We start from the raw sequence: 14,613 nt of genomic DNA, 5'->3' as shown, positions 1-14,613 counted from the left end.
AGTTTCATGTAGAAGTATTTTCTTTCTACTGAACTACACCTGCCAACTGTATCAATACGCAGCAGGAAGTGTGCATCTACTCATGGACAAGAGGCTCATGCTTGTAACAGTGCAAGATGGAAACACTAATGGCATCCTCCTCAGTTGAGTTATAGCTTGAGCTAGCAGTAGATGCACGCTTCCTTCTGTGCGGTAATACACTTGGTATTTGTGTACATATTTGAGTACTCTGCTGATTAAATGTTATCAAAATGTCTGAACACCACGGCATGACGTTATTTTCATTTATTTTGTTATAAATAACAGTTTATGTGAAACAAACTTTTATATTCAAACAAAGTGGCAGTAGAAAACTAGAACTTGAGGTAGACACAGTCTATACAGAAAAGTGTGTTGCCATAAAAACATGCAACTTCAAAATAAATACATATTTTTCAGGAAAATATTTACATTTGAGGAATATAAAACAAGTTGGTGAAATAAATCCAAACCATGTCATATTTATAATCAAAGTATAGAACTGTTTCTCTATAGAAATGAACATAAAACTTCAAAAACACAAGCTTACCCAATTTACCTGAATGGAAAGACGGGAGAAGGCTCATTATTTTGCAGGCGTACATACACAGAAGGCCAGAAGGTGTTTGCTGCCTGTGTAGACATTTTAAACTGTCATAAACTGCCAATAATAAACTATTGTATATAACTGAGTAAGATACCCTTTTGTGAGCATGTCAATCACAGGTTGCACATTCAAGTTTCAAGCTTTTCCGGTGTGTTGTCTATTGATCCCATGTCACAGGTCAGCCAGGAGCGCTTCCCCCCGACACTTAAGATCCTCCAGTATCTTTAGTAGGAACAGTGTATTCTCCCCTGTGCACAGTTTCACTGTCCGAGACACCTGCCCTAGGTAACTCCCTCGGCCGAGCTCCAGCAGTGTCTCTGTGTCCTCCACCAGCCTCACTGCCCGCTGGTCTGTCCAGCCCAAAATCACTTTTTGGTGGGAATGTGTCTCGAGGGCCCTGACCAGCGTGTGGCCCAGGCTGTGGGACTTGTCGCTGGGCTGCTTGTGGCTGGGCAGGCCCCTTTCTTGCTGGTAGGAGAAAATGAGGTGGGCCAGCAAAGTGGATCCGACCTCCAGGAGGGGCAGGTTCAAGACCTCAGTCGAGTCATTTCTCAGGGCTGAGTCTCCGACGTGCGCACTGTGGAGGAGCTCCTCCCTCTGACTTGTTGCAGAGACCAGATCTAGCGCAGTCTGCCCGTTTCCATTAGTCTGCTGCAGGAGAACTGAGCCTGGAGGGGGCAGAGGTATACAGGATCAGATCACACAACCTTTACTAACTCAGAACTTAAGGCCACTACATGCTACTTCCACAATGACGTGCAATGCTGCAGCAGGAGGAAACAACCTGCAACAAGCATGACTGCAACTATTTGCCTTTAAATAGTTTTGATACTTTTAACCAGGAAGTTTTTTTTTTTAACCATGCTACAAACCAAAACTAAAACTCAAGTTTGTTCTAATAGCACCAAACACTTTTTCAACATTGTACAATGACATGGGGCGTCGGTAGCGTAGTGGATAGTGCTGGCACCCCATGTACAGAGGCATCACCTCACTGCAGCAGCCACGGGTTCGAATCCGGCTCGCGGCCCTTTGCTGTATGTCAGTCCCCACTCTCTCTCTGTCTCCCCATTTCACTCTGTCCTGTCAATAAAGGCAAAAAGCCCATAAAAATAATCTTTACAAAAAAAAAAAAAATTGTACAATGACAGAAAGTGTTTTTAAGAGGATCTTCGCAATGCCCCGATTGAAGTAAGACAACTCTCCACATGAGAGCACAAGGACGAGAGCACATCATGTATTCAGTTGTTGAGTGCTCGACACAAATACATGCATGCGACAGCCTTCACACACACACCATGACAAAACAGAAAATCTAAACGCAAACACTAGTTAAACATGAATACTCTTTGAACCCCCCCAAGTATTCTTCCTTCACTAAAGCTCACCTTTAAGAGGTCTCCCAGATCAAAAGCAATGAAGGATGTGCCGAATGGCATCACCTGAAAGTACTTCTTAGGGAAAAAAACTACAAATGAACTTTAAATGTGACTTAAAATTAGATTCTAGATGTAATTTTGGGAAGCTGCGATATGGTAGTATTTGATTTTAAAGGTCCAGTGTGTAGGATTTAGGGGGGTACATTGACAGAGATGGAATAAAATATAATGTATGTTTTCTTTAGTGTATAATTGCCTGAAAATAAGAAATGTTTTGTTTAAATTACATTAGAAAGAGCCATTTATATCCACACAGGGAGCGAGTCCTTGTCTACAGAGATCACCTTGTTCACTGTCATGTTCTACAGTAGCCCAGTACCGACAAACCCAACAGTGGCTTTAGATAGAGCCATGTGTTTTCGTGTTGGCCACTGTACAGTAGTTAGCAGCCACTCTGCTGTAAGAAAACACTGATCTTGTACATGAAACAGCTTTATTCTGTGTTTTTACTGGTTTAATTTACCAGGTCCATTTGTTTTGGACAGAAAATGACCTCTGAGGATGATTCGGCTCCCAGTAAAAAAAACCCTAAATGTCTGGATCTTAAGTTATCAGAGGAAAAAAGGTGAAAACACATTTACAGTAGCAGGTGCTAGGCTAATGGCCCATCTCTGACATGCCAGACAATGTCAGAGAACACTGATTTGAATCTGCTTTATTCATTGTTTCTACTGGTTTTAATAACACTGTCGGTTTGTTTCAGAGAGGAGGACACCTATATGGGTAATTTGGCTACTAGTAAAAAAAACTGGAATGCTGAAGGAACTCTAACTGGGAGAAGTTTCAGCTGGTTGCAATCTGCAATCCCCACAACTGGATGCCACTAAATCCCCCTAAATCTTACGCATCAGACCTGTAAATGTTTGATTTCAAAATGTCAGAGAGCAGGAGGTTAATATGTCAATGTAAACAGCTGGCTGAGGCGACAGCGATAACATCATGGCATACAGCTGAGCCACTGTAGGCTGCAGCATTATTATCAAATAAGGCGGAAGAGACATTGCATGGGTCAATGACAGGACGCAGCAACAGATATAAATAGTGCATACAAAATGCATGTGCTATACAGTGTGCACACACTAAAAACTCACACTCTCAGTGAAGTGAGGAGTTAAAGTGAACAGCTGTTTTCCCACTGGGCCTCAGTGCCAGCCAGAGCTTTTAGCTCACTTCAGCACTAACTTCAGCTGACACTTTGTCTTAACTGTGTGACTGGCGGGTCACTTTGTGTTTGTGTAAAAGGCGGTTGGTGACCTGATGGAGGCTCCGCTTTCCTGTTGGCGGATAGCGAGCTCATCGCTATCATCAGAAACACTAACGCAGAGAGCAACTGGGGGGTTGACAAACTCGCAACAGACCTCGACTGTGACATCAGAAAATTGCCCTGCTAAAAGATCCTTAAAGAGATGTGAAAAGGAGATTTTTGAGCATGATTTATAACACTAAAGTTGCATTAATGAAAAATCATTTGTTACTGCGCTACAAATACTGCGTCTCATCCTACACTTTCAATGAAGTTCTCTATTATAATTTAAGTGAAAAAGGGAAATGAGGCACATCAGTGTTAAAAATCATACAATACAAATACCCATACATTCAAAGCCTCTCCAATAACCTTGACTGCACCCCTTCAAAGCTGCACTGCATTCAAACCAAACAAGACAGTCATAGTTGAATGTAACACTTTTTCCCTCTCCTACAAAACCAGGAAAGTTATAACAGTGACATTTACTGTCTACTCTCTCCACTCTTCTGCTTTGTCTGTTCAGACTGAAAGCTATTTTCCAGTGTCAGACAGCCCGTGCGCACTTAGCCTACACAGAGCGGGTCGAGTCAAGTGTGAGCCCTTTGTTTGCTTTGAGATAGACCCATTTCTATGGCAAACTGCTCTTGATGGCACTTGACTGTTCAACCTCGGCAATGCTGCTGCCACTTGCGAGTTTACGGCTCTGTGGAGGCTCGGGCGTGACACACACAGACGGCTGCTTGATACCACTGCTGCCAGTTGTTTGTGTGTGACAGACATTGTGGGGCTGCAGAATTATGTTTTAAAGAAGGGACAATCATGTGTGTGTGTGGTGAACTGTGACATAAACGACACTTACTAAGCCTCCCAAATGCCATTTTGACAAAAAGACAGCCCTTTTTTTAAATGACACCTGAAAAAAGAAAAAAAAAAAGTTACAAATGGAACAATATGAATTCTGAAATTGCTCTCCATCTCTCTGTCTGCCACTGAACTAACACTGTGTGCAGCAGTTATGAGATAATCGGTGAGAGCTCACGTAGCTGTTAGCGCGGAAGGTCAGCGCTCATCTACCTTTTAGTGCTTCAAGCCTGAGTGGCAAAAACTCAATCTGCATAAATTGTGGCATTAATCTACATAAACTTTTACATAAGCGGGGAAATTTCAAATGCAGGGGTCAGGCATTGGGGGCAGCAGTCAAGGACGTAAGAGCACAGATTTGATCAAAGTGGCCACGAGAGAAAGGCAGAGGGGAGGGAGACAGAGACGGAGCGACGTGGTGTGTGTGTGTGTGTGTGTGTGTGAGAGAGAGAGTGAGGTTGTTCACAGCAGGTCATAATCACCAGGTTTCTATAACAAGCTGTCCTCGCTATTACGCTCATGCAGTGGGAGTGGCTGTGAAGCCAACCATGGAGTGACACATAGCAGAGAGATTCAGGTCCACCAGAATGAAGATTTTGTTTTCCAAACCACTACTATAGGAAACAGGCAGACACAAGAACATGCATCATCATGTCTGCTGGAAAATGGATCCATCTTTGTCCCTTTCCAGATGAGCTCTCCCTACAATATATCATGTTCTGTTCCGTCCTTTGAAAGGACCAGTCTTGGACTGAGCTCTTCAAGGGGCCTTGAAGCCCGGGTCATGAACCCAAGCACACTGTGGAGTGTTTTTAAAGGAAAAGTGGAGGACAAGATTTACTTCTCCTTACTTACTCAGTACGGGAACATTTAAACTGCCATAGAATATAGAGATACACAAATGAACAAGGGACAAATTCAAGTAAAATTAGGGCCAACTACTTTGAAGCATCAATCACTGTCATGGTATTTGACACCTAGATCATTATCCAAGTGCTTCGATTTTTTTTTCACCACTTAAATGATGGAGGAAATTGAAAGGAGGTGACAACTGTCCGATACGAATGACACCAGTGTTCTCAGCACACTTAGTGACCCCCACTTCAAGGAAAAGGAACAGGTGAGACAAATTGCGGACAGTATTCCACAGCTGCCAACTTCAGTGAAGCACTTGTTTCGCATCTAAGAGGCCAGACCTGTGGCATTCTCAGTTAGTAATAACTTGCAAAAACATTGCTTGCAATAGTCCACCTTCCACCTTCTCTTCCCTTCATCTATCACTCTTTCTCTCACACACAAACGCAGCCGCGTAAAGTCCTACTAAAGTCGGCAAGGGTTTGGGTGATTGGTTAGTGTATATGAATATGATTGACTACTATTACCCCTCACCCATCCCGAGCTTCTGTAGTGTCCCTTAAAAGCTTCATATATTTGCAGGTAGCTCTCACTGAAAGCCCCTAAAATAGTATTCAGCAGGGAAGGCATAAGTAAAATACTCAAATATGTGCATGGATCACATGCATAATATCGAGTGTATGTGCATGAATTAAATCTGAAATGACTTTATGTCAGTCACTCTTGAAATGCATAAATTCCATACATCAATAAGATGAAACTGCAGTATGTTCTCCTCTCATGGGAAAATAGCTTGTTGCACCAGCAAAGATATGAAAATGAATTTAACTTAATAATAAACTAAATAGAGATAATTGAAGGACAAAGCACCAGACAAAGTAATTAAGCACTCACACTACAAGTTACATTCCCAATTACAATGGATTGTCAAACTGTAGAAATGTTGTTGCACTAGTTTTTTTAAATGCACAGTGATCCAGTCACCCAGGCTTTGCTTTTACTTTCCGATCCATCCTACAACTGTCTCTTCCACTCTCTCTGGCATCTCTCAACCACAGCTCTGATCGCTCATACACAAGATGCACATCATCAGCACAAGAGAAAGAAGTGCAAGCTCGAGAAGCGCGGCTTCCCATAGTTCCCTGACGCCATCGTGTCAAACTGGGCTGACAGACAGGCTCCAACCAGAGGGATGACACTGGTGTGGGGAGGAGAGGGCCCCTCCAGCGCGGCCCTGGGCTCGGCTTGCCTGAAAGCCTGTACGGCTGCGTGTTTGATTGTAGATCTGTCTGCCTGAAAGCTAACTGTGCATGTCGGTGCGTGCTGTCTGCAGCTTGTCACATCTGCATATTTACCTGCTTGACTTTCTCCATTTTATTCCCATTAAGCATCAGTCTGTGCCTTTTGCTTTTCCAGGGTTGTACATTTATTTTACTCCCTTTCTATACTAATACGTTTCACCCTCTGGACAAGAGAATCACTTATAATCCATCCTGAGAAATAAAACACGTTCTTATGCTCCTCCACACAGCTCAACTGCACTTAATACAGACATCAACGGTCATAGCCAGTGCTAAATTACATATTTTTCCAACAGAAGACAAACAAATAGCATCACGTGCTGTTTATAATGTAATACACACACACTGTTATGAGACTAGAGGCTGGGGAATGGCTTTGGTGCAGGGACGGCGACTGAAGTGAATCCAGGTATTGGCGCTGGGTGTCAGATATGCTGCAGTGGAGATAAATACAGCACCTGGGGGATTACATGAGAGCACAGGGTAATTACACCATCCTTTATGCGTGTGTGTGTGTGTGTGTGTGTGTGTGTGTGTGTGTGTGTGTGTGTGTGTGTGTGTACACATGGATGTGAAAATGCCCCGCTAAGACCTCAGCTCTGAAGCTACAGCAGAGGGAGGAAATTCACATGCCGAGCAAAAGCCACTGCCTGATGCAGTCTGACTGCTGCACACACACACACACACACACACACACACACACACACACTCACTCACATACACACACATACATATACATACAGAGCGCAAAGCCCTTTGGCCTTTAGAGGGCAGGCGAAGACAAGAAATATAAAAGCGAGAGTGGAGGAGGGGAAAATTGGCGCAAAAAGAGGGAGGGAGGGAAGGAAAGAAAGATGCAGTGCTCCCTCCCCCCTATGTCTCTCTCTCCTTCTCCCTCTCTGTCTCTGGTCTGATGCTGTGACTGAGGCAGACAAGCTGGGAAGCAGGCAGCTCCACAGCATGGTAAACATCCTCTCTCTCTCTCTCTCTTTTTCTCTTTCTCCCCCTCGCTGCCTGAAAAAGAGAGGCAGGGTGAGTGTGTGTGAACTGCAGCCAGGGGCACGGCATCACATATCCACAGGGAGCTGCTAGCTAGCGACTAGAAACCACAGCAAAAACAACAAGGCCAACCAAGTGAAGCACCAAAGCAGCCAGCGGAGAGGCATCAGATGCAGGGAAAAAAGAAAGACCAGCCAGACATGTGAATATGCTAACATCCCCTGTCTGCTTTAGCAACAGTGTCTGAGCGCTCGGTGATATTTCTCTTCCCTTTTCTACCTTGATATTCAGAGTATAAAAAACAGGGATGGGGATGCCTCTGGAGGTTACATCAGATGAAGCGGCTGGGTCAATATCTTTTGCATAACAGCACAAGGGTATATATCGCCTCTGATGTATTCTCCTTTTCAATTCACCTTAACCGCCACTAATGACATTATAGTCAGTGACTGTCTTCTCAGTAGCAGGTGAGCGTCATCTTAACAGGTTGCGTCTGATTGTCCCTGAGCTCCTCACCCAAACACAGCCTGGCCAGGCGCAGATTACAGTTGGATCACAGCCTTTCGTAGGAGGTGGGGCAGATAAGGATAGGATGTAGGATGTAAAAGCACGGACACCAACTGCTAGCTTTGTGTAATCCCTTGCCACTACAACACCTCCAGTGTCAGAGTCATAGGATATATTCTGATTTACTGGATGCTGATCACCAGTGGGCGATAAGCATCTTAAATAATCAGAGTGGAGCCCCAAATGAACTCTCAACCGGCCTCTTGAATCAGAAAAGGCTAATCATTGCCATCAGCTGTTAGCTCTAATAATATGTCATACACTGAATCATCATGTGCAGGCAAATAAACAGTTTCCTGTATTGCCATTAGCACGCACACAGCCTCATTTAGTTATTCAAACTATTCGGAAGTTAATTCAATACAAGTAGACTGAAATACTCCATGAACACAGAAGACAGGAGTGAGATGAAGACATCCAATAAACAAATACAGACTGATTTTAGAATTCATTGCACAGCTCTCATGAGCATAGTGATTTGGTACAAATTTAACCCATGGGTTCTTATTTTCATGGCAATGACTGGTCCAAGAAGTGCTATGACAACTTGGTATTTTCCTGTACTTAAAATGCTCTTCTTGTACCCAGTTGAACACACATTGTGCAAAGACGTGAGTTTTGTGCAAATATTCCGGTATAAGGTGAGGTGTTTGTTTAGTACCAAAACCAAGAGTTTACAGCCATACTAGTAGCTCTGTGAGGCTGTTCTTAAGCACATTGGCGCTTTGAATTAAATGCTAGTGCAAGTACACAGTGACGACAGGTTCGGCAGCTGGATTTGGTCTAGTTGGATTCGGTCATTCATCTCGAGTCTCAGCTGAGTCGGGCAACCAGACGCAACCGACTGATTTTGTGCTGCGTGCCGAGTCTTGACCGATGCTGGGCCAAGTCATTTTTTATAACAGCAAAGTCATGGCAGTGTTGGCAGGCCAGTTTATTTTGCCCAATTCTGGGGCATCATTCATCTCGAGTCTAAGCCGAGTCAGGCAACCGGAGGCGGACAGACTTGCTTCTTCCGGCGCACTGAATTTGGGCCAATACCGGGCCAGGTCATTTTTGATAAGGGCCAGGTGATGGCAGTGTCGGCATCTGGTATGGCGCCAATTTATTTGGACCGATTCTAGAACGTCATTCATTCCGAGTCTCTGCTGAGATGGGCAACTGGACCCTGCACAACTTATTTTTTCTTCTGGCCTGCCGAATTTGGGCCATTTTTGGGCCAGGTCAATTTGGCTACTTGGTTACGCTGATATGCTGATGTTAAAGATGGTATAATGTACCATGTTCTCTGTGTTTGTTCAATGCATTCTTGCTCAAAGTGTGGCCAACAGGCCAATGACAGCCCTCAGTCACATTTTGTGTGCCCCCCGAACATGAAATGCATGCATTATGTTTTAAGTCCATTTCAATACTTTCACTTTCAATAACTTACATTTAATACACTACTAGGAGACTGCATCAAACGGAACCCCCAACAAGCATCTGTCAGGTTAGGTATGACGACTTGTAGAAGGCTAAGTGACACCAAGTTTTACATTCTGTCATCAATGCTAGTGCTGTTAGCTAAAGTTAGCGACTTTGGTGGTCAACTCGCAACTGCACCTTTCCTGTGCAGCCCTCAATCATATGCTTGCTCTCTAAATTGTCAATCATTAAAACCTGAAGGCCCCCTGGTTTAGAGTCTTAGCATGCTAACACTTGATAATTAGCTCTTAAGACAAAGTACAGATGAAAACATGAATAATACAGATAGGAAATCACCAAGACATTCAGGGTTATCCTGGTTTTTCTGTCCCAAAAGACAGTATACACACTAAATGGCAAAACCATCTTGAGCCAATCAGAAGTGCTCCTGTTCTGATTCCCTCCTCCCTTCCTCTGCCTCTCTCCTCATAAAGGTTAGTGAAGGCAACAGCCCTACTAAACTGTGACATGATGCCATAAGGCAGAATAAGTGAATACATTTTAGTTTAAAACAGGACCCAGTCAAGAAACAAGTTATCTCTGGATAGTTGTGTAAACAGAATTATTGTGAGAAGTAGTTGATGCTGTCACATAACTGCCTAAACAACCTATTGCTTTACTCAGAGTTTTAGCAGCAGTAACTATGTTGTAACATTTGACTGCGCCTTTAAAACAGAGAAAATTCTCTGTATTATATAAAGCCTTTACATTTGACATTGTGATGGCAATGTTAAACTTGGGAACTCCAGACTCACTTAATATTCTTGTTGAACGAATAACTGCTCCCACCGTACGCACCATCCTTAGCGCTGCTCCAAACTCTTTAAAAGTACAACACTCTACAAATGCTGCAGGGTTTAGCTTCTTATTGAAAGAATGACTTCAGCAAACACACTCAACTGCTTTTGAATGACTTCATTTTCACTGTACTATGAGTTCAAACACCAGCCATTGTTGAACTTTCAACACTCATTGTCTTGCCTGTATTCTATATCAACATTGTATTTTTTCAATATACTTTTAAGGTACTTCCTGAGCCGTTGTTGAATGTTTTAACTTAAGGAAGGGGAAGGAAAAGAGTACTACCATTTTGCTCTTGCGGAGTGTATGAGAAGTTAAGTTCAGGGCCAGAGCACAGAGACAGGGAACAATTTTCACAGCCAACAACACAAAATCATCTCTGCTCTGTGACCGCGTTGTTTTTCTTTTCAACTGGCCAAAAAGCAGAGAAAAAAAAAAGAAGTAAACCTTGAAAGTTAACTTCGTGGATGGAGGAGCGTGATTCACAAATTCACAACTCTCAATTATTTTTTGGTCTCTACAAATATGTATAGGACATTAAAGTCCAGCTAAACCTTGCAGGCAGAAAAGGACTACAAATAACATAAAGATTCCTAAAAAATCATGTTCCTTGGCCTCTGCCCTTTCCTTTTCATTGAAGCTAGCTCAATGTGGCCTTCGTGCTCGCCAAATGCTGCTGTTGATTAAAAAGGAGAAAAGGGGCAAGGTATGCGTGTTTTTGTACACGATAAAGGTGGCGCTGGGCAAAAGTAGCCTGCAAAAAACATTTGTTAACACATCGCAAAATCATCATCCACCTCTTTTGATTCTCCATGGCTCTCATTTGTACACACACATAGGGCTCATTAGAAAAGGGGGTCTCTCCGTCCCCACGTTGAGAAATGACCGGGGAGACTGTTGGATAGAGCTCCAGACTTAATCCTGGCAGCCACCCCAAAACACAGAAAGAAAGGTTGGGGGAGAGAGGCAGGAAGAGATAAGAAAGAAGAAGAACCTAGTCAAAAATTCCCAGCGAGGGAAGTCCTTGAAATACAGCCTGGAGAAACCCGCAGTTGAAACATCAACACACCCCAGTGAAGCCGAGGGCTCCAAACACAGCCTCACCTCTAATAGTACGAGTGCTCGGCTCCTCGCTGTTGCCAGTTCAGGACCCACAGGGAAATAAGTGCCGAGCAGAATGAACTTTCTTTACCGTGTTGACAGTGAAGAGGCCCAAGTGTATCTAAAGTACTACCTGTGTATGTGTGTGTGTGTATCTATGACAAAGATAGACAAACAGACAGAGACAAACCATGACTGACTACAGTGGTCCGAGGGGACTGTGCGTTTCCTGTGCCACTGAGCAAATGACATCTTTCTGCTCCACAAACACTCTTTCACATTAAGATCTGCAGGGACCGCAAGATGCCGTGCATTAACCGACCGTGTGCGTTTATGTATGGTGTGTGTGTGTGTGTGTGTGTGTGTACCAGAGATGCACAAAAATCAAAAGAGAAAATGAGGGAGAGGCAGCCATGTGGCAACCTCTCTTGCCTTCTCTGAACTTGACTCAACCCAAACGATTAGAAAAACAACAAAAACACTTTTACACATACCTGAACAATTCTTTCTGCTCCTATACTCTTTCCCCTCCAACATCTAAATGAGTCTGTGTGTGTGTGTGTGTGTGTGTGTGTGTGTGTGTGTGTGTGTGTGTCTGTGTTTACAAGTCGAGGTGGACTGGCTGTGCTTACTAACACGGTGGGCTGTATTGAGAGGACGCCATCAGCGATTATGGTCACAGGGCCGAGTGGTGACAGCTTAAAGGCTCTTTTCTTTATTTCTCCACCCCCTTTGCTCACTGACACGCCTCCAGTGTGTGTGTGTATGTGTGTGTGCCAGGTCTGAACTGCACAGCTAAAGGCTCCGGGTCATTTTCCATTCCAATCAGGGGTACCGGCTGCCCTGGCCACCCTGCAACATTTAAACACTCCTACCAGCTGAGGAAGGGGAACAGGGAAGCATCAGCAAACACACACACATACACACAGACACACACACACACTCAGACACACACTTAATTGTAAGCCAGCATACACTCATTACAGCATTTGAGATTCAAGAAAATATTTGTGCATGCATACACATACACCAAAATATATAGCCAAGGACACTTCCATACCGTGTAAAAACAAGCCAAGCGCACACACACACACACACCCTTATACACAGGGTCATGTGGGGCGGCCTTGGGCAATGGGAGGAGGAGGGGAGGAGAGCAGAGTCAGCCTTGCCCTCAGCCATGGCATCCTTTCCTTGCCAGCTCCATAAGCCTGGAGGGACTGAGGTAGAGGGGGTAGGGGGTGGGATCCATCCATTCCTCCCCCCTACAATTCACCCCTAAAAATGCGCACACACACACACACACACACACACACACACACACACACACACACACACACACACACACAGCCCAGGCCTCCAAGCAGACAGGCTTACAAAGGGGTGAGATCACTCCCCAATAAAGGCTTTGTTGGTGTGCCAGTGTCAGTGTTGCCCTCTCTGGCCTACCAGAACCTTGGCAGCTAGGTTCAGCTTGTCTGTTGGAAACAGCAGGGTGAATGCCTAAATGGAAAATATAGTTTCAGGAGATGTAGCAGGCACTCAGAAGAACAAAACACAGGAATATAATAAATAAAAGAGAGAGAGAGAGGGATGGAAATGCATCTGGCCCACTAGCCTGTTTTCCTACCATGGGACGCTGCAGCGAGTCTCCCTGGCCAAAATTTTGAAAGTATTCTAGCATAGAAATGCTGCCATAAGCACAAAAGTCCTGCTTGAGTTTAGAGTGAAAAACTGGAATGAACAACAACATAAAGATTCTTAGGGTAACTAAGCACGATGTAGCCCCAAAGCAAAAACTTTCCACATTTAACTGCCAGGACTTAAAGATCTAAAAAAAAAAAAAAAAAAAGGGGAGGAAAAAAAAAAAGCTAGGCCTATCGATGGTGTCCATGGCAACAAGATGGAGATCACGGAAAAGAGACCAAGAGAGACAGTGTAGCCTGGAGTCAAGAGGACCACCTCCTCACCAGCTCCCTGCTGTAGCCTTTAGACAACCCACCATCAAGGTGTGAGGAAATAGCAAACAGTCAGGAGAGAGCGAGTGAGAAAAAGAAGTATAATGTACAAGCCTGCAGGTGTTTGAAATTGGGAGTATTCTCATTCCTGTTGTTCAACTCGGTCCCTGTGAAGAGACCTGGCCTAGACAGCAGGCCAGACGTCTGCTGCACACACATACACACTCACACTCTCTCTCTTTCTCTTCTAATTTTACAGATACAGATAGCTGCTTCTTCCTCTGACCTCTTTTAATTTGCTCTCCCTCCTGTTACTGAGGAAGCAAGAGAGAGAGAGAGAAAAAAAGGAGCGCTCTCTTGTTTCCTCTCCGGGACTAAACAATCCCAGTCTAATTTATTTTTTGAGGACAGAATATGTACATGTGTTAATGGGAAAGTCGAATCAAATTAACTATAATTAGTCAAACTGAGAGGTGGGCAGAGGCAGAGGTATGTTACATGGGAGACTTGTTCAACGCTGGCAAATGGCACCCCTCACCACCTTCCCCAAAAAAACGCATACACACATTCCCCCTCTGCCACCTGCTGCCACGCACCCAGCGACGCCACCCTCTCCTAAGCTCAGACATCCGTCACGCTCGCTTCAACCCTCCTGAGCTCAGACTGTATGTGGCATGCAAACATGCCGATGCACAAACTAGTTGTGTTGTGACACATTTCCACAAAAAAACCTGTGTGTGAATTTCGCAAGCGGCGGATCCTGACTCCTCTAATCTCGTCAAAAAAAAAAAAAAAAAAACATTAACAGACATCTCATGAGGTGATGCCGTAATCTGTTTGGACAGACACTGCAGTGCAGGATTGCATGAGGATTATAAAGACAAGCAGTGGGGGCAGAGGGAGAGATGGTATAGATGATCTAGAATTCATACTGCGAAGAAGCAGACAACTGCCACAGCCTCTGGGGTCTGGAATTTCTAGCTTCCATACAATACCTTGAAAAATATTGATATTCAATACCATTTTCGATACCATAGGGAAAATTGACACTGAAGGAACAAAATTTAAAATTTCTGTTGAAAGATAAATTCAACAAGGCTATAACCTGACAACAACGACTTGTCTTTTCTTGGTTAGTAGCAAAGTACAGCAGATTGGGTCCAGGCCTTTCAATCCGCCAACTCCATTGAGTTTGAGTTGACTGATTTGTCTGGCATTGTGACGCAAAACAGCGGTTTCTTGGTCAAAGTAAAAAACAACCAATGGGTGAAATCTGTCCTTATGTATGGCTCAGAATGCTGGTGAGTGGTGAAAGGAGACATGAATAAAATCAGTGCCTTCCACAATGGGTGCCTGAGAAAAATCTGCCCAATCTTCTGGCCAAACAAAATAACAA

General features: G+C 44.0%; 1 protein-coding gene across 1 annotated transcript in view; it reads right to left on the bottom strand.

Moving 5' to 3' along the window:
- Positions 1–270: 270 nt before the first annotated feature.
- slf1 (SMC5/6 complex localization factor 1) overlaps positions 271–14,613 on the bottom strand; it is a 37,175-nt gene continuing 22,832 nt past the window's right edge. Inside the window, exon 18 of the mRNA XM_033618578.2 lies at positions 271–1,293. Within this exon, the coding sequence (XP_033474469.1) occupies positions 797–1,293 (497 nt within the window). The 3' untranslated portion in view covers positions 271–796. The remainder of the gene's footprint in view (positions 1,294–14,613) is intronic.

The sequence above is a fragment of the Epinephelus lanceolatus genome, chromosome 9, assembly GCF_041903045.1.
Source record: "Epinephelus lanceolatus isolate andai-2023 chromosome 9, ASM4190304v1, whole genome shotgun sequence".
Classification (NCBI taxonomy): domain Eukaryota; kingdom Metazoa; phylum Chordata; class Actinopteri; order Perciformes; family Serranidae; genus Epinephelus; species Epinephelus lanceolatus.
Note: the sequence above shows the minus strand (reverse complement) of the source record. Positions and strands in the feature narration are given on the sequence as shown.